Genomic DNA, 27752 nt, shown 5'->3' with positions numbered 1-27752 from the left:
GCACGCTGCTCCACATTATATACCTTTCTTTGTCAGGATGTGAGGATTTTGAGTTTGAATGGGATGATAGTTCCCCATCATCGCTGGAGTAGGTACAAATGGTGGGTTTCCTGCCGTCCCAGGAGAGTTGCAGTGTACACACAATAGGGTGCTAATTGGATTATGTAAACGGGTCCGGGTACTATCTGCTTGTCTCTCTCTGTGAGGGCTGGGGCTAGCACCCCCCTTTGTTCCCTTGGGGTGCTGGTGTGTATTAGTCTGTTTGTTCCTGTCTGGTAGATGCCTGTCCTTTGTGTCAGGATGATTCTGTATTGATGAATATGGGTGTGTTTCAGTCAGTCTCTTGATTTTATTAGGAGATGGGTTTCCATATTAATTAGCTCCGGAGTTTCGGTCTATGAGTCATGGTTAGTGTCTGGCCTAGTGTGGATTTGATCTGTCCTCTGGCTCCCATCTCCCGGTCACGTGGGCGGACCGGCAGCTGCTGAGTTCTGTGGGTTTAAGCTGTGGCTGCCATTTTTAAAACAAAAAATGAATTCCTATAGTTTTACCAATGTAGGCATAGTCCCGTGACAAATGCGGGGCAGCTCTGATGCCCGCTTGCAGATTAAATCACATACATTGTACATTTCCTTGCCAGCTCTATGCTGGACTGGTTGTGTTCAATAAAGGAGACTATGTAATAGCCCTAAGGCTCCCTTTTTTATATGGAAGGGGCATCATAGCGATATTATTCGTGGGCCCTGGATGCCTGTTTTGATGCCTGTACCTCACATCTGGCTCAGAATCCAGTGTTGTTCAACAGTGTTAGTGTTCATTTTACAAATGTAAAGCATCTTAGTATCACCAACCATGGTATGGCATAATGCATTCCTTCAGGAACTTACTAAATAACATGTTTTGTTCTTTTCAAATTAAGTAACTTCCAAAATAAAGTCTTTAGTTACACTTATTTTTTACCTTGAATGTATCAAAAAATGGCCTTTAAATGAACTGCTGATGTTCATAATTTTTTCATGATTACATTTTTTAGTGCAAATGCTGGCCTGGATTCAGACTGAAAGATGATGGCAAAACCTGCCTTGACATTGATGAATGTACCACTACCTTCCCCTGTAGCCAGCAATGCATCAATACCTATGGAACCTACAAGTGTTTATGTGCAGAAGGTTATGAAATACGAGCAGATAATCCCAATAGCTGCAAAGCTTTGTCAGGTATGATTTTCTATTTATTCCCCCCTGCATTAAAACTTGCATATTTCACAAGAGGTGTCAGGATGTGAACTGTAAGTTGAAGAAAACTGATATTTTTAGAACCAAGTGGAATGAAATTGTACTCTGTTTTGCAACTAACATTTTAAAACAATGATTAAGGCCACTCTTTAAGTAGTGGGGAAATCAATTTCATTTGGATAAATGGTAGCTCCATAACAAATAATGCAAGTTTGATTTCAACCATTGCTTTTCAAAACACCATCATAATTTTATTGCCTTATACTATGATAGACACTCAAAATTACCTAAACAACATCTGTGTAAGAGAAAGTAATTTTGTTTCAGAGAAGAGTCTGTTATTGATTAGTAAAGTGCCCTGAAAGAAATAACCTGTGCCATACCCGTACATCTTTGACCCATCTGGAGTATTTGGTTTGGGGTGGCACTGTGGCTTAGTGGTTGACACTGCTGCTTCACAGCACAGAGACCCAGTTTGATTCCAGCGTTGGGGGTTGTATGGAGTTTGCACATTCTCCCTGTGCATCATTTATGAGCATCATTCTCTTCCCTCATGAGTTTGAACTCAGCTTTAACAAGTTTTGTTAAAAACAACTTATAAGTAGATGACTTCCAACAAGAAAATGGAATTGTAGCAATGTCCTGTTATGCATAACTGCAAATGTTAGTTGCTGAATAAACAGGGAGTATAGATTTGGCAGCACCACCCTTTTTTTTGCTTCACTGGGCCTATAGAATCTTGCTTTCGAATGCCTCCCATTTACTTGCTACTGATCTTTCTTCAAGTGGCTGGAATGATTCCACTTTTGCAAGGTCACCTCTCAGATTTGTAAAGTCTGATATCCTAGTTACTCCTGTTCTATCATTGTCCATTTCGATAATAATTCTAAATTTAAGTATCCCATGATCGTTATTTCCAAAGTGTTCACCCACTGCTACTTCATTCACCTACTCAGTTTCATTTCTTTAGACCTAGTCTAGAATTGAATGCTCTTTCATTGGACTTAGTTTGTGCTTGGTTTTTTGAAAAAGTTATTTTGAGTGAAATTCAAGAATGCATATTATATGCATTTCAATTCATATTTGGGTGGTTAAAGCTCACAACAACTATTGCCTAATTAATTCTGTCCTCAGAAATTTGTTGACATATTTGCTCCTCTAACCACTCTGACTATTTGGGGGACTATCATAGATGGCTTGTCAATCAAATAGGCTGCTTTATCCTGGGTATTGTTGATCTTTCTGAGTGTTGTTGGAGCTGCACTTATTCAAGCAAATGGAGAGTCTTCTTTCATCTCCTGACTTGTATAAGGTTGGCAGGATTTGGATGAGTCAGGAGGTGACAGACTTCCCAGCATATGATTTGCTCTTATAGCCAAACTGTTTAAATGATTTTGCCATTTCAATTTTCTGGTCAACATTGATACTGGGGAGTTCAGCGATAGTAATGCCATTGAATGTTGAAGGATGATGGTTGTACTCTCTTTTGTTGGAGATTGTTGTTGGCTAGCAATTGAATGGCATGATATTAACTTACCAGTTATCAGTCCAAGCCTAAATATTGTCCAGGTTTTGTTGCATTTGGACACTGACTGCTTTAGCATTTAAGGAGTCCAAATAATGCTGAATGTTGTGTAATAATCAGCAAACAATCTCCTTTGTGATCTTATGATGGAGTGGGAATTGATGAAGCAGCTGAAAATTGTTGGACCTCCTGCATTATCCTGAGGAGTTCCTGTAGTGATGTTCTGTGACTGAGATGATTGACCTCCAATAACCACAACCATCTTCATTTGTTTATTTTTGACCTTCCTTATTCATTCATCTAGGATGTACTTTTAACATCAACATTGTCCATAATTTTAGTGTTATGATTGCTTAGCTGTCGTTAACCTTGCTCCTGGAGTAAAGGTTAGACTTGGTTATGAACATTACAGATTTGGGAATCCAATCTTAGCTAAAGAGTTCAGTGGTAAGGCTGCATTAATGGCAGATGGATTATGTTCAGATTAAATGTGAGGATATATCTGCCTGTTGCCAGATTTAAATGCAAAATTGTTTTATATGTAAGTATTTATTAAATTTGAGAAAGCATTTGCAAAGCATATGTATCAGCAGGGTGAAATTTTAAATAGCTTTATGAATATGTATGATGTTGCTGAACTTACTGAGGTACTCTCTTCCTTTGTATTCAGCTGAGGAACCATTTTTAATTTTTGCTGACCGACATGAAATCAGAAAAATGAGCATAGATGGATTCAACTACACTTTATTAAAACAGGCAAGTTGCACATCTGTTTCATTGTTGTGCCTTGCTTTGTACTTGAACTCTTTTGATGCACTAATAATTAGGTTTGCTTATTTACAGGGGCTGAATAATGTTCATGCAATAGATTTTGACTACAGGGAAAAATGCATTTATTGGGCTGATTTCACTACACAAGGTAGTACAATATCAAGAATTCATTTGAATGGAAGCAATCCTGAGGTAGGAATATTTTTATTAACAGTTGGTCTGTTGATAATTTCAGAATTTTCAGGTATGCCTTGTTAAGACCATTGTAGCCCAATTAATAAACATGATGTTGTTTTGTTTTCATGTTGGACAGGGTGTATCCATTATTTTCCAATTGTTCCTATATCATTTAGTGCCTGGTGTAGTTAAAAATTGCATAATTTTACATTTTTGGATATTGGGTAATTCAACAATTATAGGGACATTGAATGTCAAAGTGTTGATGGTTAAGTTCTTGTTTATTGGAGTTGATCATTGTCTGGCACTTGTCTGACATGGATGTTACTTGCCATTTGTCAGCGGAAGCCTGGATATTGTCCATGGGCTACTTCAATATCTGAGGAGTCATGAATTTTGCTGAAAATTGTGCGATAGTCAGTGAACATTCCTACTTCTGATCTGACTGTAGAGGGAAGGTCAGTGAGGAAGCAGCTGAAGATGAATGGGTGTACGGCACTAAGGAACTCCTGCAATAATGTCCTTCACCGCCATAACCATCTTCCTTTCTGCTAGATATGACTCCAGTCTGTTTAACCATGACTCTCATTGACTTGAGTTTTTCTACTCCGTCAAATGGGATCTTGATGTCAAGGGCAATCACTCTCACCTCCCCTCTGCAGTTTGGTTCAAACATGGATAAAATATCTAAAGTGGTAATGTGTTCAAGAGCTGAGTGACCCTGGCAGAACACAATCTGTGAGTCTGTGAGCAGATTAGTGCTAAGCCAGTATTGCTTGAAAGCAGTGTTGATATGCACTTCCATCAATTTCTATTGAACAAGTATGGGTCATCAGTTGGATGGGTAGACTACCGTCGTTATGCTAGGACCTGGGAGCATGCTTAGATGAATCATTCATTCAACAATTCTGACTGAAGATTGTTGCAAATGCTTTAACCTTTTCTTTTGCATTAATGTGCTGTACTTCTCCATCATTAAAGTGGCAGGACTGATATATCTGACCTGTTGATTCTGGATTCATTTGACTCTTTTTTTCTTCGATCACTTGCTGTATATACTGTTTGACATGGAGCAGTCCTGTGTTGTAGCTTCACTTCCTCCCCTCCCGATATGAGAAAAGAGTACTTGCAGGGTAGCTAGGGCTTAGTTTGTCATTGTCATTTCCGTTACCTTGATCGATGTCAAATACTCTGTTTAGCTCATTCTTTTGAGACCTTTGAGTGACTTGATACATCGGCATGGTTTGTTCCATCTGAATGGCTTGTTAGACCCTTTCAGAGAGCAGTTAAACGTCAATCATCTTGGCCATACCAGATAAGAATAGCAGACTTCCTTTTTCTACAGGTTATTAATGAATCAGACAGGTTTTTACAACAAAGCGTATTATAAAACTTCTAATTGAAGATTTTGTCAATTCAAATTCCACTATCTGCCATCATAGGATTTGAACAGAGGTCTCAGAGCATGACTTAGGATCTCTGGATTACTAGTCCAGTGACAATACCATTACATCTTTGCTTCCACTCAGAAGGCAGATTTGCTTCCTGAAAGGACATTATACATGTATAATTGTCAGAAGGGAACATTAATTAATTCATTCAAATTTTAAAAATGTCTATACATTTAAAATACACCAATAGCATATATTGATATCTGAAATAAGCCATTTAATTATTTTGACAAATTAAGCCTCATTTTGACAGATCATTTCTGACTGGGCTGAAATGTTATTTTGGTCATCCTTTTCACATTACTCATTTGATTATCATCAAGTCAATTCCTGAATTATTAAAAATGTATTGTATTGCAAACTGGGGATTCCATCAAGTTTGTAATCATACACAGAGTAAATACTTGCCCTAGTGTAACCATTCAATTACAAATCCTTATGGTTTAGAGTTCTAAAGAAAAAAGGGTGCCTAAACTGTTACTCCTGGAATGATTAATCCAAATGAGTTATGGATTGACTTATATGATCTTATACAATATGATTTATTTAATTATGTAGGAGCTTTTAAAACTAAAATAATTGGAGAAACATCCTCTTCAACCTCAAGTTGTCTGATGAATCTAATTGTTTCATGATAGCTAGAGATGACCAAACCTCCATGGTGAAACTTTATTTACCTCTCAGTCTATACACTACAATCCAGTGAAGTATGAGAGGCTATGTTCTGAAAGAGGGGATCTATCAGTATAAGAGAACCTATTAAGGAAAGGTCTAGGCTACAATCAGAAGACACATTATCATTGGAGATGTTGTCTTCATAATTGTACATGTAGAAATTGAGTTCAATTTATTGTCTGCAGCATAGCGCAGTGATGAGCTGTAACTTCAGGCAAGCACATGCTACCACAAAGACTGGATGTATCCTCCACAAAGTTTCCCTGCCGTAAATGATTTTTTAAAAGTCTGATGGTAACACTATCATCAGATGTCATACTACATGCACATGTACCCACCACCACCACCCAAAGCTAACTGAACTAACCCTGGTCTAGTAGCCTGACTGTTCCTGAGAGGTAATAAGGTGATTATGACATGGTCTCTCAGTGCTTATAGACAAACGAAAGTGGCTGCTCAGGAGATAATGAGATAGGTTCAATGTCAAGGCTGTCATAGACATCCTACTAATTCTCCCCTCTTTCTGCATCAACTCCTCATTTCTGCCCTGACCATGCCCTTCCTTCTATCCACTGCATCAATGTGCAAATTAAGACTGACATTGTTGCAACAGTGGGCATTTATAGGATGTCAAGAGCGAACCCAGCAGCATGGTCAAGGCACTCTGTAAAGAATGAAATATCTGTTCAAAAACATTGAATGCAGATTACAAATATTTAGAATTGGGTTTGAAGATTCAATTGGCTGAATTTAACAAGAAAAAGATTGGAGTGTCAATTTTGCGAATGTCATGACAGGATTCTCTCCACTGGAGTTTTCTCACACAATTCTCTGCTGTTCACCTTATCCCATATGCACCGTACCTCCATGCTACCGCTCCCATTCACTCCCTGGCAATGGAAGAACACATCGCTACTGGCATATTCCGAGTCTTCCACTGCTGGCACCATTTTTAGATCCCAGATGTACAGCAGGTCAGTCACTGACAGTTACAAATAACACTTCATGGTACATGAAGTGAAATGAAAAAAAAAATGCTGCGGAGGTCACATTGGTGACCCATCACTGGAAACAGAAGCTTGTATTTGTAAATATACTTCTTACTTTACATCATCACCTGTCTGATTGACTATTATTTTAAATGTAGCTACAAGAATGAAGCTACTTAGGCTTCATATCATATTATGTTAAATTAAGTATCATTCTACAAGAGTAACAGAACATCTCATCATTGTTCAATGTGGGATCATCACATGTTGAAAAGCCCTCAAACAGTTGAACATGTTTTTCCTGTTGTTCAAGATAAGTTAAGAAAAAAAAAGAAACATAAAGTTACATTTGGTTTTGGGAGTAAAAAGGAGCTGCTTGCCTTTTGAGCTGCAATAAATTTCCAGTCAATGAATGATCATTTCACTTCAGATAAATAGGCTACATTTTATATCTCAGTAACCATCTTTATAAGGCACTCTGCCCTTGAAAAGAAGCAGAAGAAGAGAGTTTTCTGGGTATAAGTATCATCGCTGCTTTTAGGATTCCTAGTGCAAAGTTCCAGGATGTGATAATGTACATTGATTGACTGGAACCTTTCTGTGAATGAAATCAGCAACATTATGATATGACATTCTTAACATGGCATGAATACAGTTTATAGTACCCTGTAACTGGTGGAAGTACCAATGTTGCTAAGCCTGGACTGCAGCACTAACTTTGTCACGGGGAAACAAAATGAAGCAATGCAATCTGACACAAATTGCATTAGTCATGGTCTTGATATATTTTCTGGGTGAGGATTGAGAGATCCCACTCTGGTGTGTGTATTTCCTTGGAAGCACCGAACTGCATCAAATTTAGTGCAGCTGTCACCTTGACGGCTGCCAAGATAGGATAGCCAACAGATCATAAGTCCTGTTCCAGCAGATGGCATAGTGCTGTCCCAGTAAATGGCATAGTCCTGTTCCAAAAGATGGCTTGGTGCTGTGGCAGTGACTCGGGGCATCCTCAGTTGGGGCAGCAATCTGGATGAGATTACACAGGGAATGAGAGACTATGGGTTTTCTCTATTTCCACACCCTGAAAGGATTTTCTATGACAACCTCGTCATGTGGAGGCTGGTTGGTAGCCATTGGAGGTTGCTGTTGGTCCCATTAACTGGCCTTCCTCATTTTGTTACACCTCAGAGCCATAGAGTCAAAAAGATGTATAGCATGGAAACAGACTCTTCGTTCCAACCTGTCCATGCCGACCAGGTATCCCAACCCAACCTAGTCCCACCTGCCAGCACCCAGCCCATATCCCTCCAAACCCTTCCTATTCATATACCCATCCAAATGCCTCTTAAATGTTGCAATTGTACCAGCCTCCACCACATCCTCTGGCAGCTCATTCCATACACGTACCACCCTCTGCATGAAAAAGTTGCCCCTTAGGTCTCTTTTATATCTTTCCCCTCTCACCCTAAACCTATGCCCTCTAGTTCTGGACTCCCCGTCCCCAGGGAAAAGACTTTACCTACTTATCCTATCCATGCCCCTCATAATTTTGTAAACCTCTATCAGGTCACCCCTCAGCCTCTGATGCTCCAGAGAAAAGAGCCCCAGCCTGTTCAGCCTCTCCCTATAGCTCAAATCCTCCAACCCTGGTAACATCATTGGAAATCTTTTCTGAACCCTTTCAAGTTTCACAACATCTTTCCGATAGGAAGGAGACCAGAATTGCATGCAATGTTCCAACAGTGGCCTAACCAATGTCCTGTATGCTGCAACATGGCCTCCCAACTCCTGTACTCAATACTCTGACCAATAAAGGAAAGCATATCAAACGCCTTTTTCACTATCCTATTCACCTGCGACTCCACTTTCAAAGACCTATGAACCTGCACTCCAAGGTCTCTTTGTTCAGCAACACTCCCTAGGATCTTACCATTAAGTGCATAAGTCCTGCTAAGATTTGCTTTCCCAAAATGCAGCACCTTGCATTTATCTAAATTAAACTCCATCTGCCACTTCTCAGCCAATTGGCCCATCTGGTCCAGATCCTGTTGTAATCTGAAGTAACCCTCTTCACTGTCCACTACACCTCCAATTTTGGTGTCATCTACAAACTTACTAACTGTACCTCTCGTGCTCGCATCCAAATCATTTATGTAAATGACAAAAAAGTAGAGGGCCCAGCACCGATCCTTGTGGCACTCCACTGGTCACAGGCCTCCAGTCTGATAAACAACCCTCCCCCACCACCCTTTGTCTTCTACCTTTGAGCCAGTTCTGTATCCAAATGGCTAGTTCTACCTGTATTCCATGAGATCTAACCTTGCTAATCAGTCTTACATGGGGAATCTTGTCAAACGCCTTACTGAAGTCCATATAGATCACATCTACTGCTCTGCCCTCATCAATCTTCTTTGTTACTTCTTCAAAAAAACTCAATCAAGTTTGTGAGACATGATTTCCCTCGCACAAAGCCATGTTGACTATCTCGAATCAGTTCTTGCCTTTCCAAATACATGTATATCCTGTCCCTCAAGATCCCCTCCAACAACTTGCCCACCATTGAGATCAGGCTCACCAGTCTATAGCTCCCTGGCTTGTCCTTACCACCCCTCTTAAACAGTGGCACCACATTTGCTAACCTCCAGTCTTCCGGCACCTCACCTGTGACTATCGATGATACAAATATCTCAGCAAGAGGCCCAGCAATCACTTATCTAGCTTCCCACAGAGTTCTCAGGTACACCTGATCAGGTCCTGGTGATTTATCCACCTTTAACCGTTTCAAGATATCCAGCACTTCCTCCTCTGTCATCTGGACACTTTGCAAGATGTCACCATCTATTTCCCGACAGTCTATATCTTCCATATCCTTTTCCACAGTAAATACTGATGCAAAATATTCATTTCATATCACCCCCATTTTTTGTGGCTCCACACAAAGGCCACCTTGCTGATCTTTGAGGGGCCCTATTCTCTCCTTAGTTACCCTTTTGTCCTTAATATATTTATAAAAACCCTTTGGATTCTCCTGAATTCTATTTGTGAAAGCTATCTCTTGTCTCTATTTTTCCCTCCTGATTTCCCTCTTAAGTATACTCCTACTTTCTTTATACTTTCTTAAGGATTCATTTGATCTATCCTGTCTACACCTGACATATGCTTCTTTCTTTTTCTTAACCAAACCATCCAGCATTCCCTATACCTAACAGCCTTTCCTTTCACCCTGACAGGAATATACTTTCTCTGGATTCTCGTTATCTCATTTCTGAAAGCTTCCCATTTTCCAGCCGTCCATTTACCTGCGAACATCTGCCTCCAATCAGCTTTTGAAAGTTCTTGCCTAATACTGTCAAAATTGGCCTTTCTCCAATTTAGAACTTCAACTTTTAGATCTGGTCTATCCTTTTCCATCACTATTTTAAAACGAATAGAATTATGGTCGCTGGCCCCAAAGTGCTCCCCCACTGACACCTCAGTCACCTGCCCTGCCTTATTTCCCAAGAGTAGGTCAAGTTCTTCACCTTCTCTAGTCAGTACATCCACATACTGAATCAGAAAATTGTCTTGTACACACTTAACAAATTCTTCTCCATCTAAACCTTTAACACTATGGCAGTCCCAGTCGATGTTTGGAAAGTTAAAATCCCATACCATAACTTTCCTATTATTCTTACAGATAGCTGAGATCTCCTTACAAATTTGTTTCTCAATTTCCCTCTGACTATTGGGGGTCTATAATATAATCCCAATAAGGTGATCATCCTTTTCTTATTTCTCAGTTCTACCCAAATAACTTCCCTGGATGTATTTCCGGGAATAGCCTCCCTCAGCACAGCTGTAATGTTATCCCTTATCAAAACTGCCACTCCCCCTCCTCTCTTGCCTCCCTTTCAATCCCTTCTGTAGCATTTGTATCCTGGAACATTCAGTCCTGCCCATCCCTGAGCCATGTTTCCGTAATTGCTATGATATCCCAGTCCCATGTTCCTAACCATGCCCTGAGTTCATCTGCCTTCCCTTTTAGGCCCCTTGCATTGAAATAAATGCAGTTTAATTTATTAGTCCTTCCTTGTCCCTGCCTGCCCTGACTGTTTGACTCACTTCTGTTCTCAACTGTACCTGCCTCAGATTGATCTCTTATCTCACTATCTCCCTGGGTCCCCCCCACCCCACCTTACTAGTTTAAATCCTCCCAAGCAGTTCTAGCAAATTTCCCTGCCAGTATATTAGTCCCCTTCCAATTTAGGTGCAATCCGTCCTTCTTGTACAGGTCACGCCTACCCCAAAAGAGATTCCAATGATCCAAAAATGTGAATCCTTCTCCCATACACCAGCTCCTCAGCCATGCATTCATCTGCTCTATCCTCCTATTCCTGCCCTCACTAGCTCGTAGCATTGGGAGTAATCCACATATTACTACCCTTGAGGACCTCTTTTTAAAATTTCTGCCTAACTCTCTGTAATCTCCCTTCAGAATCTCAACCTTTCCCCTTCCTATGTCGTTGGTTCCAATGTGGACAATGACCTTGGTCACATTGAAGGTAGTCCCTGTTGTAGCTGCATCCATTGTTCATGGATCCAATGAACCTGGGTGTGGAATATCAGAAACTGAACAAGTCCACAGTAATGTGAGCAGTTAGTATTTGCATCACACATAAATGTTTGTTTAACATAATCCTTAATAGGGTGGGACCTGGAAGAATGTATGCAGCGCAAGCCATTCTGCACAAACAGTGGCAGATTGTAAATGGGGCAGCATTAATGGATCATTGCCCTCTCCCTATCATCACCCAAGAAACACAGCATTGCATCTAAGTGGATTTTGGCAAATGTTTACAATTCAAAGTGACATGAAACCAGCTCCATGCCATTGCGCAGACCTTAGATTGTCTGTCTGAATTGTGGTTCACAGGTGCCACTGTTAATGGTAGCTGTGATAACTTCCGTGATACAGAATTTGTATTGAACAATGACATGGTCTAGTTTGCTTGTGGCCAAGATTTGTATCCCACATTGATGGGCTTTTTATGTGTTCTACTTGCATTCTGGTATGATTACAAATGGATTTAAACTTGCATGCTGTTAAGTGCCTAATTAGTGCAATTGTTCTTTGAAGGAGCTCATTGCTCACACATACAGCCTATGTACTAAGAGAGGAAAAGTACTCATACTGCCCACACAGGGAAAAGTGGTGACCGTTTTTCACTTGCATTGCACATGTGATTCAATTGAAAGTGGAAGGTAACATAAGTCAAGCAGTGCAGATTGAATCACAAGTTGAGTCTGCCGATGTTGTACTTCTGTGAACATTTGTGTTTCTTTCTTCCCTGCACTCCTTGCCAATGTCATCCGTTTGAGTTTCCACTTGTCTCCATCCCAATTGTGAGGAGAATGAATGAGACTGACATAGAGACAGTGTAATGATGGTTCAGCAGACTTATTGTCAGGGTGGTGGGACTATTCTGTGAGGAGAAATTGAGCAAACTCTGTCCTTGAGAGAGTTCTGAAGAATGAGAGGTGATCTCATTGAAACCTGGAAAATACTTAAGGAGATTGTGGCATGGGAGATGTAGGTAAGGTATTAGGCCTGATTAGAGAGTCTCGAACCAAGGGCTACAATTTTAAAATAATGGGGAAACAACTTAAGACTGGGATAAAAGCAAATTACTATGGATGCTGGAATCTGAAACCAAAAGAGAAAATGCTGGAAAATCTCAGCAGGTCTGGCGCATCTGTAAGGAGAGAAACGAGCTGACGTTTCGAATCTAACTGATCCTTTGTCAAAAGATTGGGATGATGAAAGAAATCAGGTGTAAGTTTGTGATGGGGCTGCTGAGAAAGCCAGGTGTGGGATCCCATCCAGGGTGTTTGGTTTGGGGTGGCACTGTGGCTCAGTGGTTAGCACTGCTGCCTCACAACACCAGAGACTGGGTTTCTTTCCAGCTTTGGAGGATGTGTGGAGTTTGCACGTTCTCCCTGTGTCTGTGTGGTTTTCCTCTTGGTGCCCCGGTTTCCTCCCACAGTCCAAAGGTGTGTGCCTTTGGTAGATTGGCCGTGCTAAACTGTCCCATAGTGTCCAAGGATGTGCAGGCTAGGTGGGTTAGCCATGGCAAATGCAGGGTTCCAAGGCTACTTGGAAGGTGGGATGGTCTTCGGAGGGTCAGTGCAGACTTGTTGAACCAAACGGCTTCTAGTTACACTGTAGGAATTCTACAATTAGAAGCAACAGACAGAGATACAGAGAAGATAATAATCATGCAACCTTCTCCAGCTTAATAATATCTTTCCTATAACAAGACAATCAGAAGGAAAAATAGTAGTCCAGAAGAGGCCTCACCACCATCCTGTACAACATCACTGTAACATCCCAGCTCTTTCTTTATTGTCTCCTATACTAACAAATTATTGTCATCCACAAATTTACTAATGATGCCTTCTACAATGAAGAATATTATCTAAGATTATTAAGAGACCTTGATCAATTGTGTCTGCGGGTTGAGGAGTGGCAGATAGAGTTTAATTTGGGTAAATGTGAAGTATTCATTTTGGCAAAGCAAACAAGGACAGGACATATGTAAGTAAAAATAGGGCTTTGAGTAGTGCTGTAGAACAGAGAAATCTAGGAGTTTAGATACATCATGTTTTGAAACTTGCATCACATGTAGACAAGCTGGTTAAGAAGGCGTTTAGTACACTTGCCTTCATTGCTCAGACCTTTGAGCCCAGATAGGCTCATTGAAACCATTGCTATTGAATCACAAAAGCTGTGGTATTCTCTTTGTCTGCTGCAACAAGGGCTGCTGCACAAATGAATGAGGAACACAAGGCCACAATCAGCATCAACGTTCAGCTGATATGGAGCCTACCAACTGTGTGGTTTCCAGCTGTTGATGCTTTTGTGAGGTGGTAAAGAAGCAGGACAGCCATAGTTCTCTGTCTTCCACTGAGTATGTTGTGGATGAGAGAGGGGCAATATCTTTCTACTGTCTTTAGAGGTGGTGGTCTGAATGCCACATCATGCTGTCCACTAAATCTGCAATGCACTGTGACCACTGAAAGCAAAAGGTTGGCCCCTCCACATCTGGTTTCCATACAGGTGACATCTGGGACTTCATAACAGTGTCATGTAGAAAAAGTACACCACTTGATCCTTGGAATCCCTGTTCCAGATAACTGGAGGACACACTGAGGGCATGTAATGAACAATGAGGATCTGTTAGAGACCCAACATTGCATCTTCAACATCCTCGATGTGGATGTGTCAGCTAAAGCAATGCAGACACGATTTCTCTGTGAACCTTGTTCAATGAAATTAAGACACATGAGAAATCAAAATCTTCATAATGTCTAATGCTCCCTCTTTTGATCCTGAAGAAAGATTCGTACTGGTATTGGCACAGTGGGAAGAATTGCTCGGGCTCAGATACAGTATTAAAACTTCTCACATTCTTTTATTCTTGCAGTTGCAGATAAAACAACATTTCTTTTTATAGCTAGTGATGAAATGTAAACATATGTACAACTGTGATAATGTATATACAATGAAGTGCAACCTGTCTGCAGTCATGATGTAATTTGTTTCCCCTTCCCTCCCATTACATCTAAGTGCAGTTCTAGTATCTGCAGCTAGAGTGTGGGATACTCCTCTGGACTGAGGTCTCTTGGGCTTGGAGCTTTGGTCAGGTGATACCAGGGTCTTTGTGGCTCGCATGCCACGTCTAGATGTAGGCTCATCCATCCCAGCTTAAACTGCCACTGGATCGGGGTTTGCAGGCAGAGTATAGGCAGAGGACCCTAGCCTGAGAGGAGACTTATAAGGGGGCCCAGAGGTTCCACCTCTAGCTGGGTGTTCACCAGCAGTGCTCTATTTCCTTGTGAGAAAGGATCATGGGGACTGAAGTCAAGGTCTCTTGTCTCCCTGTTACCTTGCCTTTGGTGCTGAGCATCAAATGGGCAAGTAATACATTTCAGGTTTGTGGATACAGAACATAGAACATAGAAATGTACAGCACAGAACAGGCCCTTAGGCCCACAATGTTGTGCCAAGACTTAATCCGAATGTAAAATATAGTAACTTAACCTACGCACCCCTCAACTCACTGCTATCCATATGCATATCCAGTAGGCACTTATATGTCCCCAATGACTTCGCTTCCACCACCTCAGCTGGCAACGCATTCCATGCATTCACAACCCTCTGTGTAAAGAACCTACCTCTGATGTCTCCTTTATACCTTCCTCCTAATATCTTCCATCTGTGACTTCTCGTACCAGTCAAACCTGCCCTGGGGAAAAGTCTCGAGCTATTGACTCGATCTATTCCTCTCATTATTTTATACACCTCGATCAGGCCTCCTCTCTTCCTCCTTCTCTCCAGAGAGAAAAGTCTGAGCTTATTTAAGGCAAGCCCTCCAGTCCAGGCAGCATCCTGGTAAGCCTTCTTTGCACCCTCTCCAAAGCCTCTGTATCTTTCCTATAGTAGGGCAACCAGAACTGAACACAATATTCCAAGTGTGGTCTCACCAGGAACTTGTCGAGCTGCAGCAAAACCTCGCGGATCTTAAACTCGCTCCCCCTGTTAATGAAAGCGAAACACCAAATGCTTTTTTAACAACCCTATCCACTTGGGTGGCAACTTTGAGGGATCTATATACTTGCACACCCAGATCCCTCTGTTCCTCCACACTGCCAAGAATCCTATCTTTAATCCTATATTCAGCATTCGAGTTCAACCTTCTAAAATGCATCACTTGGCACCTCCTCAAAGAACTCTACTTTTTGTCATTTGCAAAAATGATTTGGATGCGAGCATAAGAGGTACAGTTGGTAAGTTTGTAGATGACACCAAAATTGGAGGTGTAGTGGACAGTGAAAAGGGTTACCTCAGATTACAACAGGATCTGGACCAGATGGGCCAATGGGCTGAGAAGTGGCAGATGGAGTTTAATTTAGATAAATGCAAGATGCTGCATTTTGGGAAAGCAAATCTTAGCAGGACTTATATACTTAATGATAAGATCCTAGGAAGTGTTGCTGAACAAAGAGACCTTGGAGTGCAGGTTCATAGGTCCTTGAAAGTGGAGTTGCAGATGGATAGGATAGTGAAGAAGGCATTTGGTATGCTTTCCTTGAGTACAGGAGTTGGGAGGTCATGTTGTGGCTGTACAGGACATTGGTTAGGCCATTGTTGGAACACTGTGTCCAATTCTGATCTCCTTCCTATCGGAAAGATGTTGTGAAACTTGAAAGGGTTCAGAAAAGATTTACAAGGATGTTGCCAGGGTTGGAGGATCTGAGCTACAGGAAGAGGCTGAACAGGTTGGGGCTGTTTTCCCTGGAGCGTCGGAGGCTGAGGGGTGACCTTATAGAGGTTTACAAAATTATGAGGGGCATGGATAGGATAAATAGACAAAATCTTTTCCCTGGGGTCGGGGAGTCCAGAACTAGATGGCATAGGTTTAGGGTGAGAGGGGAAAGATATAAAAGTGACCTCAGGGGCAACTCTTTCACACAGTGGTACGTGTATGGAATGAGCTGCCAGAGGATGTGATGGAGGCTGGTACAATTGCAACATTTAAGAGGCATTTGGATGGGTATATGAATAGGAAAGGTTTGGAGGGATTTGGGCTGGGTGCTGGCAGGTGGGACTAGATTGGGTTGGGACATCTGGTCAGCATGGATGGGTTGGACCAAAGATTCTGTTTCTATGCTGTACATCTCTATGGCTCTATGACTGTATAACTCAATAAGATTTGTGAGGCATGACCTGCCCCTCACAAAGCCATGCTGATTCCCTTTAATCACACTATGCTTTGCATATGTGCGAAAGACACATTTATCCAGATGACACATCTATCCAGAAGATTTCTTTTATCCCATCTTTAGAGGCAGCCAGACTCTCGCTTGCCAGAGGCAGCAGCCTACAGACAGATAAGGTGAACTCCTCCAATCTCTTTGTTAGTTTGCCAAGGCCTTCAAACCTCTGCCTGCCTTTCTTGTGTCTGTTCATTTGAAGAAGTTGTTAATGCCAATACCTTGGAGTACCCTCCAGCCTGGCACTCAGCAAGTGCCCATCTTCAGCAGACCTCCAATTTCCAGTGACCTGGAGTGATTCTTCCTCAGCCAGCCACCAGAATGGTGTCAGTGATATATTCGCCAGGTGTGTGCTGCTCGAGGTAACTTAACCAACAGGGTGTCAGGGTCTGAACATACGGAAGATGCAAAGGATATCCTTGCTAGTGGGGGATCTGTGACTTTTTCCTCAGCGGTATAGGAAAAGATGAAGTCTTGAGGGGCTGATCTTTTCATGACGGTGATTGTAGAGATGCCACTAGGAGTTATAATGAGCTGCAGAATAGAGATAGATGTTTGTACATGTTAAGACTATAATTGCAATGATCAAACAAGAGAGCAATGCAGCATTTGAAAATGAATCTTTCTTAGTTGCAGGGACATGATGATCTCAGCAATCACAGTCCTCTCCCACTAGGGCATGGGTTTGTTCCTTGTAGGGAGTAAGAGGACTGATGTTAAACATCCCACCAACCATCTTTTTCCTTATTGTTGGATTTGTTTCCATCCTAAAATAAGGCAAATGGAAAGATTGAGATGGATGTGATATGCACAGCTGTTGGTGCTGAGTAGGCAGTGCAGTGTTCTGGTGGGGGATGGGGCGTGGTAATTGTGGTAGGAAAAGAGGATGAGGGATGATACAGCCTACAATACTGAGAGTGGTAGAGCTTGACCTTTTAGCCTTGGTTGGAGAAGATTGTGATGCTTGCCTTGATGGTGTGCAGAAGATCATTAACCTTCTTGCAACATGCTGGGCATTGCTCTGGTCAAAGTGGATATCACAACGTTTGACCAGGCTGGTAAGGTCTGGTGCCAAGATCTCCTCTGGTTAAGTCCTAAAGAAACAGCGTGGACCTGCTCTCCACCATCCTGTCAAACAGGTCCTCTAAGTCCCTGTCAGCAAATGAGGGTGCCTACTGACTATTCTCAGCAATCTCTGAGGCAGTTCTTCTGACACTGTGACTGCAAAGGCATCTCCTCACTGGGAATGCCTGATGAAGTGCACAGTTGGGTTTAAATACAGCACCACCAATAGGGATCCCAGAAAGTTCTGGCAGTGGCAAGTACTACTGCTACTAGTAAGTCTGAGATAGCATAAGCAAGACACCATAGGGGTATGGTGCACATATAATTGTGTAAAATTGTGTGACAAAACTTGCTTGAGCTTGAGGAGCTTAACCCTCCATGCAATTCCCTGAAATTGATGCTTAGAACATTTTTGATAAAATTCAGCCCATGGGATTTATCAATACACTTACATAGGGTGCTGATAAAGCAGGTCAGAAACTATATTATAAAAAACAGTGAGAGAAATGTTAAAAGTCAACATTTGGTTGTAAGACACTTGCTGTATGCTCCAAACCCTGAATATATTTTCTGTGCCCTGGATGCTGTATATTTCAGCACTTTCTGCCGTCATTTGCAACATATTTGCATGTAGCCTCAACATTTGGGCCAGAACAAGCACAGAATTATGAAAGAAATTATTGTTGCGTTTGATAATGCAGTTGTCTACTAATGAAGCTACCAAGCATCTAATACAATTACAATCTTACTCAGCAACATATTTCATCAGCAAAATATGCAAATCTGAGAAATTGTCCACAACCTAAAATGTTATCATTGGAACAAACATTATCCCTGAGCTTGGTTGAAGCAGCAGTTTTAATGTGGATTCAGCAAACCTTCAGTAAGTTCATTTCAACAAAGCAGAACAAAACAAATCACCTATAATGTTAGTGGCAGATTAATGACTGCAGGTAACAGAATGTTATACAGAAAACATTTTTGCAAGTGCAGCCTGTTTGCTTTCAAAGTGATTTAAACATCGATACCCAGTGGCCCATTATCAACTACAGTTCTGTAAAAATACCCATTACAGGTAATAACAAATTGATGGATAGAAGGTTATATTACAACAGAAACTCAGCCTTAAACCTGATGTAAGAAAAGTCTTGGTGATGGAATCAGGCTGCTAGGATTGTTGTGTGGAGATCTTGTTCTGGAAGGCTGTTGTACTCACCAGCCTCCTTGGGATCAAATGGGAGGACCATCAAACTATTGTGAGCATCTTCCACAGGACTGTGTGTGCCAGCATTGAAGCAGTGTTCCTGAAGAATCGACTCTGAAGGATAGATCATCGTGTTTGGATGTCGTTTGGCGTTTTGAGAAGAAAATCTGCCATCTTTACCTAATCTGGCCTACATGTGATTCCAGACCCTCAATCACATGGTTAGACCATAAAACATAGAAGCAGAAGTCGACCATTCAGCCATTGAGAACTGCTCCATCATTCAATGAGATTATAGCTGATCTGACAATTCCTAAAGCAATTTTCTTCCTTTCCTCTATTACCCTTGATTAAAATTTGTCTGTCTCAGAAATGAATATTCTTAATGACCCGGCCTCAGCAGCTCTCTATGGTAAAGAATTCCACAGATGTCCACTGTCCACTGAGAGAAGCAATTCCTTCTCCTTTCGGCCTTTAACATGTGATCACTTATTCTGAGATTATGTCGTCTGATTTTTGGCTCTCTGAAAGAGGAAACAACTTTTCTGCATCTCCCCTGTCAAGTCCTCGAAGGATCTTGTATGTGTCAATGAGGTTGCCTCACACTCTTTCATATTCTAATAAGTATAAGCACTTCTCCTCATAAGACAGTCCCTCACATATGGTATCAGCTTTGTGAGCAGTCTTTGGACTGCCTCCAATGGCAGTATACCTTTCCGTGCATAAATGACCCAAAACTGTTCACAGCATCCCAACTGTTGTCAGACTTATGCATTGCACTGTTTTCGCAAAATGGCCTGACTTTTATATTCCATTCCCCTGACTTTTCACTGCCCTCTAGATAATTAGAGATTTGAGGTAAATGTCGGCCTAGCCAGTGATATCCACATCCTGTGAGGGAGTAAAAGAAAACTGTGGTCTGACCGGTGCCCTGCAGAACTGAAGCATCATACTTATGTATTCAATTCCCCCATGATAAATGATAAATACAATTAATTTCTTAATTATTTTCTGCCTCTGCATTTTTTTGTTTCATGCACTGGACAGCCACAAATCCCTCTTCCATTTAGAAAAAAAATGCTTCTGTTTTATTATTACTGCTAAAGTGGACATTTTTTTTCATTTTTCCCCATTATACTCCATTTGCCTACTCACTTATCTTTATCTTTCATAGCCTTTTTTGTCCTTTCCACAATTAACTTCCTACCTGGCAAAGTCCAGCAAAAATATTGATCATCTGTGATTTCAGGATTTATCCAGAAGAGGAAAATTTCCAGGGTGATTCCATCAGTCAGCATTGCAAGTTGCAGAAAATGCAAGTTGTTCAGGGAAGCAATTACTGAACTGTCAAATAACAGCATATCCCTTAAGAGTTTCCTCTGTGACCAAAACTGTTCAGCTGTGGTTGTGAAGCTCAAAACCCCATCATTTTTTGTTTCTCCCACTAGTGCAATTCAATCATCTGGTGGTGATTTAGCAGACATTATCCAAAGAATGGTCGATACTAAGCTGCATTGAAAATATGACTGATTTGTTCCAGAGGTCTACAAACTTATTCATTTCAACTGAGGTGCAGGTAAACAGTTGAAGAGACTCCAATAACTTTAAGATATTGCCACCTTCCTCAAGGTTTTGGATGTTGTTAAGTACAAATGCATGGGGATGCAGGCATTCACAAAAAAATTGTATACCTACAGCCATCATAAAGGCTTCTATTCAGTAAGCCTGTAGGTGCTTTGAGATTCTCAGCATAGTATCTTACTTGTGAATGTACAATAACTGTGATTACCCTGTGAGGTATCCATTCTCAGCTCATCATCCCTACTTGTAGTTTCTCATTAGGAAGTTTAGATAATGCCCAAAATTATGATTCATGATCCTAACATGGAACACATAGATGTTAAGCAAAGGCATAATAAAACTTATGATATAATATGCCCAGTCATTTATATCAGTTTCTTAATTACAACAAGATTGTATTTACACAGTGCCTTTAAAGTCATTAAAAAAATCAAAATATTTCACGCAAGTGCTTTCAAACAAAATGTGATACTGAGCCACATAATAAAGAAACTAAGGCAAATCACCAAGATCTTGGATAAAGACTCCGTGCTTAGAGACTGCCAATTAGGAAACTATCTCCAGCAAAATTGTTGAACTGGTTCTGGCAAAAGCAGGCCCAGGGCCTTCAGTGACCTCTGACACCATGGTCCTGAAGCCTGCATTAAACATTAGCCCAGTGACTTTGGTTTCCCTTAAATTTGATTGAAGGAAATTTCTATACATTCACTGTTGGATTTCATATAAGTAACACGGCGAATTAGAGACAGAGAGCAGGCCGAGAGAAAAGTTGCAGAGAGTGAATATGTGGAAACTGATGTGTCTTTCAGTGATGTTACTGAGGAGCAGGATTTAAACAAGAAAGAAGATGGAGCTAGAGATAACAGTTCAGAAGTGGGATGAGAAGACATTGCCAGTGATTTGCTGACCTGACCGCATGACTAAGAATAGAACTAGGCTAATGCAGTACCATTCAACTGAATGCAAGTGGAGAGGTGTTAGACAATGAAAGTGAGATCATATGTGTCAAAGGCCGCAAATGATGAGGAGGAATAGTTTTGCTTTGTTACAGTCACATAAGATATAATTTGTGCCTTTGATGAAAGAACATTCGAGGATTTTGGAGACACAGGGGAGGAGGGGAATGGATGTTAGTTTTCAAGGACAAATGAATCAGTGGTTTGTTTTCTGCAGCAAGTGTGGTAATAGTAGATTTAAAGAAGAGAGGGGACAGTAAGAGACGATACAGTGCCATTCCGCGAATACAGGTGTTAACAATGAAAGTTTATTTCAAACTGCTCAAGCAGTAATTCAAGTGTCTTTAGTCACCCTCGCTAACACACCAAGACTAAAGGGAGAAAATTATCTGAGTGGAATTGAGGTGGGCAACAGGTAGAGTGGGATCTAATCCTCTTTGACCTTGGCAACCTTAAGCCTGAGTAATCTTAATCAGTTCTTGCTCCTTTCTGTATACTGGGTCAATTATTCAACTGACAGGCTGGAAATAGCATCAAACCACTGAGCGAGAGCAGAAATTCAGGAGATATTGAATCACCACAAAATAAGAAACTTACTGGATTCATGTGGATGATTCTGCCAATTACTAATAAGTTTGGGTTAAATTTAAAGATACTAAGATCAAGGAAAAATCACCAGGCCAGTTTGAATTGTCTCTCTACTGTATGGAATTAAATTCACCCCAAAGGAAATTTGCAGCACCTGAAATATAAAGCTTCCACAAGAATATGTTGCTGTACATTCAACAATCAGTCCCATCTGCAATGACACAGCAACTAACTCCACAGATACTCCTGACCACCTAAAAGGCACAGTGACAGAATACTCTCCAGGTTCTTGGGCAAGAGTGCAATTCCAACAACACTCAGAAACTCTCCACCATCCAGGATAAAACATCCCACTTTATTGGCATACCAATTCAAGACATTCATTCCCTCCACCACCATTGCGCAATACAGCAACATGTACTGTACACAAGATGCACTGCAGCAACTCACCAAGGTTCCTTGAAACTACCTTTAAAACCCATGATCTCTACCACCTAGACAGCCATGGGGACCAGATAGAGGGCAACACCGTCACTAGCATGTTTGGTCCAAGCCACCATGCTGACTTGGACCTATATTTCTGTTCCTTCATTATCACATTCTTAGAACTCCCTTTGTAACAGCACTCTGGGTATACCTGCACCAGATGGACCTTAGCAACTCAAGAAGGCACTCACCATCACCTGCTGTTTTAGTCAGAGAAACCAACATCTCATGAAATAGTTATTCTTTAAATTTATATTCTTCAAATATTAGTTGGAGAGATTATACATTTGGAAAGTTTGAAAAAGATATTTGCAAAAACCTGTTTAAACCAACACCTAATCATATTGCAAAGTGCCAGACGACAGTTCATCACTTATTCCATCTGAACTCCACTGAGGGGTGGAGTCAGTAGTGTAAAATTGATTATTTGTTTCTGGTGCAGAAAAGAATCAATGAGTTAAGTAAGTGTGTGAGGTTGTCAGAACAAATGGGCTGAAGCAAACTTAGATGTAGCTATGGCTGTGGTCAAAGAGTTCTTGCATTATTTGCTTATTTTGTTACAGTAGCTAAAATTCATACAGAATTAATTCACCACTTCATGTTATTCAACTGCAGCTGACAATAATCAAGACAGATCTTCAGGATACAGGTCCTGTTGAAACAATGATAAAGTTTCAAGGTATTAACAGGCAAAATTCAAGCTTCCACACAACCAAGTGCATGAATTGGGCTTGAACAGTCAGAGATGAGGACTTAGTGAACAAATTTGTCTCTAATTATTGGTAACATTTAGAAAGGGAAGGGAGTGTAATTAATCTGAGAAACGGTAAAAAGAAAAATTAATACTAACATCTATATGGAGCCTTCATGTCCTCATTACATTCTAAAGTGTTTTTACAATCAATTAAGTTCTGTTGTTATGCAGTCTCTGGTGCAATATAAGAAGGAGATGATGCTGTACTGGCAATGTCACTGGACCAGTCGTCCAAATATCTAGGCTAACGCTGTGTGACACAAGTTCAAATTCTACCACATCATCTGGTGAAAATAAATTCAAATAACAAAATATGGAATTTTGAAACTAGTCTCAGTGATAGCTACCATAGATTATTAGAAAAAAAAAATTAGTTCACTAATATCCTTGTGGGAAGGAAATCTGCTATCCTTAATTAAAATACTGCAGGTGCTGGATATCCGAAATAAAACAAAAAATGCAGGATAAACACAGCAGGCTTGGCAGCATCTGTAGAGAGAGAAACAGGGTTAACATTTCAAGTCCAAAGACTCTTGTTTTATGTCCAACACCTGAAAGAGAAGATGGGTCCTCAACCTTTTTTGAAAGCTAGCATCTCTAATAAGATAACACTCCTTCAGCTTGACACTGGGGCAGCAGCCTAAATTTTTGTGCTAAAATTTCAGGAATGGGACTTAAATACATAATTTTCTGACTCATAGACAAGAATGCTATGGACAGAGTTACACTTTAAATTCATTGTGATTCTTAAAAAAAAGTGATCTTGTTTGCATCCATCACTTATTTTTCTCCTGTGTTGTGCACTTTGGGCTATCGTTCTTTCCGTCCTCTAATACACATGCTCTGCCACAGTTATTGACATGGAGGAGCAAGAGTTCATACTCACCAGTCATGATTCACTCTGGCTTTTTAATGTCAGGTAATTTATATAATGTTGATGCATCTGGATGTGCTTTGGCACATCTTGGATATCTGTTTGAAGGTTAATAAATGCAGAACCAACTAACTACTTTGTGCCAAAGTCAGTAACCTTTTTTTCAGGAATGCTACTGATCACACAAGAAACAACAAATTATTTCTCCTGAGAATTCTAAGCTTATAAATCCTACCTGGAAACTATTTGTGAGCCTTAGTCTTGCTCTAGAAATCCAACAGGTCTACTTAATTTTGGAAGCATGGATGGGGGAATTAATAGTAATTCCAACAGATTAATCAGCACTTTAGCTCGGGAAACTATCACACTAAGGCTTTGAGGATACAGACTCCACAAAGGAAATCTCTGCGTCTGTTTGCAATCATTGCATTTCTGCTCTCCCAGTTCTGCATAACATACAATTCTCCCCTTATGCACTGTGCACTAAAGCTAACTAGTTTGCAAAAATAATAAAGGAAATATTGCAAAGCAAAAAAAAATGGTTCATCACCTTTCCTGTTAGTAAGCAGCAGATAGTGGTGGAAGAGGAAAAATAATGCATACAAAAGTATTACAAGTTTTAGAAAAACAGAAGGGAAGAAGAGGTCATGCATCTCAGGAATCAACATCCATGTATACAATAATTGTCTAAGCAGTTTTTAGATGCAATGAACCAAATATCATTAAAGTTGTTTCACCTACCTATTTTAATAATCCTGACCCCATGATAATGCTGCACTCACAATGTGAAACTTCCAGCAAAACTGATTAGCTATGTGTCTCCTTGGAGACAAATATTGTTAGAAACAAATGCTTACAGACAAAGCATGTGCTGGGCCTATTTTAACAATTGCTTGTTAAAGGCAGTGGCATCAGAAACTGAGCATAATGCTCATCTTTTGGCTTTTGGTGATATGAACTTTATCAATAGATTTCTATATTATCTAAAATATTTCTATGTTTTCTAAATGAAAAGGAAAATTTGCCAGGAGATTGTAAATTTACGGTGAAGTCAAGCCCAGGAATTCAGGAGGCATTTTCAGAGCCTGTCTGATTTTCCAAAATGAAAAATGGAAGATGCAGTTGGTTTTGAAGGGATACACTATTGTCCTACCAAATTTCCTTTCTGCATTCCAAAGAGGCAGGACCCTATACATGGGATGTAACATGAAAATTTATCACACTGGGTACCAACAATAGCACCTCCACATTATGGCTACCATCCACATTGGGTTAGACAGCAAGTTGTAGGAATTTCAAAGAATCAGTGGCACAGTGGTTAGCACTGCTGCCTCACAACGCCAGAGACCTGGGTTCAATTCCTGCCTCAGGCGACTGACTGTGTGGAGTTTGCACATTCTCCCTGTGTCTGCGTGGATTTGCTCCGGTTTCCTCCCACAGTCCAAAAATGTGCAGGTTAGTGAATTGGCCATGCTAAATTGCCCAAGTGTTAGGTGAAGGGATAAATGTAGGGGAATGGGTCTGGGTGGACTGCGTGTTTGGCGGGTCGGTGTGGACTTGTTGGGCCGAAGGGCCTGTTTCCACACTGTAAATAATCTAATCTAATAATCTAATCCTGTTGCACCATACTGCAGAATTGCATTAGATGTATTCATGTACCCAAAACAACATTTCTGTGGAATCATAGAGCATGACTTCAGAGTAAATTTGCAATCACAACAATCTGATATGTGAAAGTCCATCTTCAATGTGGTGTGGTTCACTGTTGTGTGAAAATAGCATCTCATCATTTCTGCCTCATAGTCATGACTCAATGCTTCAATATGTCGATTGGCTATTGAAGGAAAAGTACCTAAAAATTAAAATGACAGAATTGTTTTATGGAAAGTTTAAGGCCAAATCCGTAGTTAGTTGCTTCTTGTTCTTTTGACATTTGATAAATACACAGATTTTACACTCTTTTGCTTTTCAGGTGTATGGAAAAGATGGTAAACTGCACATTTACTACAATAGTGTAATTTTGATTTAAATTGGCACATTAGTTAAATACTAAAAGGGCCAAAAAGGCCATGAAGAATGTCTGAATGCCAAATAAAATCAAGACAGTTATCACAGTCACTGTTAGACATTTGTGTTTTCCTGGGAGAAACAAGCTGTCAGATTTCAGCCATGGTTGAAGCTCTTCAAAAGCTTGGAAGGGGTAACAACCTTCTGAGGTTTTGATGGGCCAATAAATCTTAAGATCACCCTTGGGCTCTGTAGCTGCATTGAGTAGATAGATATTTGTTAACAGAAAATGTCTCACTCTAAATTCTTCTGATCAAATCTCTTTCTATTGTGATATCTTTTTTTTCTCTCCTTTTCATCATTTTTGCATGTTATTTGTGTTATCAGAATGCTGGTTGATCACTCTTCACAGCAACCATTATTCTTTGGGTTTGATGAGTGATTTTACAGCCAGACATGTTTCATGCTGCTAACTCACCCCATCGATCTGTGCTAGAACCAGAACAGACACATGATGGCATCGAATGCACTAGTGGCTGTATTCTTCTGTGGTCAACACAGGACTCAAACTCACAGCATTCTGCCTCAGTGGGCCGTACACTCAGAAAATATCAGTTGCTGTGTGATCAAAATTAACTTTCTCGAGTACTCAAGCCATATGGCAGCAAGCATCCTTAGAGAAGCTCCATAACAGCAAATAGGTGAAGGTCTCACTGACTTAATATCTCAATCTTATTAAACTCCTCAACATAGTGTCAGTCTCAGGAATATGGATATTCTGTTTTATACCTCAATTCACATGGTGGCCTTCTTTCAGAAGGGGGATTTTGCAAAATAATTAGAAGAAATTATGCAGATATGTGGGCAGTTTCTGACTCCTCACAAACCTGGCAGAGGAGTGATGGTACACACTCTGGTTGGGCAGTTATGGAAATAAGCTATTTTTCTTGAGAATTCAGATAAAGACATTTTCTGGAGTAAGATTGTGATGATGATCAGCAAAACAAAGGCAGAATATTTATGCTGCAATAATTATAGAGTATAACTTTACAGTTCACAGTTTTACATGGGGCAAGCAAGGCCTAGGGTGGCCATTGATCTAAATGAGACTCTATACTCAAAGTTTGTGAGAAGATTTGTAGTTCGGGTGCTGGTTGTTGTGGTTCTGTTCGCCGAGCTGGGAATTTGTGTTGCAGACGTTTTGTCCTCTGTCTAGGTGACATCCTCAGTGCTTGGAAGCCTCCTGTGAAGCGCTTCTGTGTTGTTTACTCCGGCATTTATAGTGGTTTGTCTCTGCTGCTTCTGGTTGTCCGTTCCAGCTGTCTGCTGCGGTGGCCGGTATATTGGGTCCAGGTTGATGTGTTTATTGATAGAATCTGTGAATGAGTGCCATGCCTCTAGGAATTCCCTGGCTGTTCTCTGTTTGGCTTGTCCTATAATAGTAGTGTTGTCCCAGTCAAACTCATGTTGCTTGTCATCTGTGTGTGTGGCTACTAAGGATAGCTGGTTGTGTAGACTCTATACACCCAACCCTAAGAGGGGTAGAGGGCAAGCCTGGCAGGTCATTGCTGAGGTTTTGAAAGAAAAGCAGGTTCCAAGTC

General features: G+C 40.7%; 1 protein-coding gene across 1 annotated transcript in view; it reads left to right on the top strand.

The window, feature by feature from the left end:
* Window positions 1-27752, top strand: part of LOC122551725 (low-density lipoprotein receptor-related protein 1-like) — a 1910187-nt gene that overhangs the window by 1652091 nt on the left and 230344 nt on the right. Inside the window, exons 56-58 of the mRNA XM_043694091.2 lie at window positions 1034-1217; window positions 3431-3516; window positions 3604-3723. Of these exons, the coding sequence (XP_043550026.2) occupies window positions 1034-1217; window positions 3431-3516; window positions 3604-3723 (390 nt within the window). The remainder of the gene's footprint in view (window positions 1-1033; window positions 1218-3430; window positions 3517-3603; window positions 3724-27752) is intronic.

The sequence above is a fragment of the Chiloscyllium plagiosum genome, unplaced genomic scaffold (genome assembly GCF_037043375.1).
Source record: "Chiloscyllium plagiosum isolate Xiang-an unplaced genomic scaffold, Cpla_swu_hap1 HiC_scaffold_7, whole genome shotgun sequence".
NCBI classification, from domain to species: domain Eukaryota; kingdom Metazoa; phylum Chordata; class Chondrichthyes; order Orectolobiformes; family Hemiscylliidae; genus Chiloscyllium; species Chiloscyllium plagiosum.
Note: the sequence above shows the minus strand (reverse complement) of the source record. Positions and strands in the feature narration are given on the sequence as shown.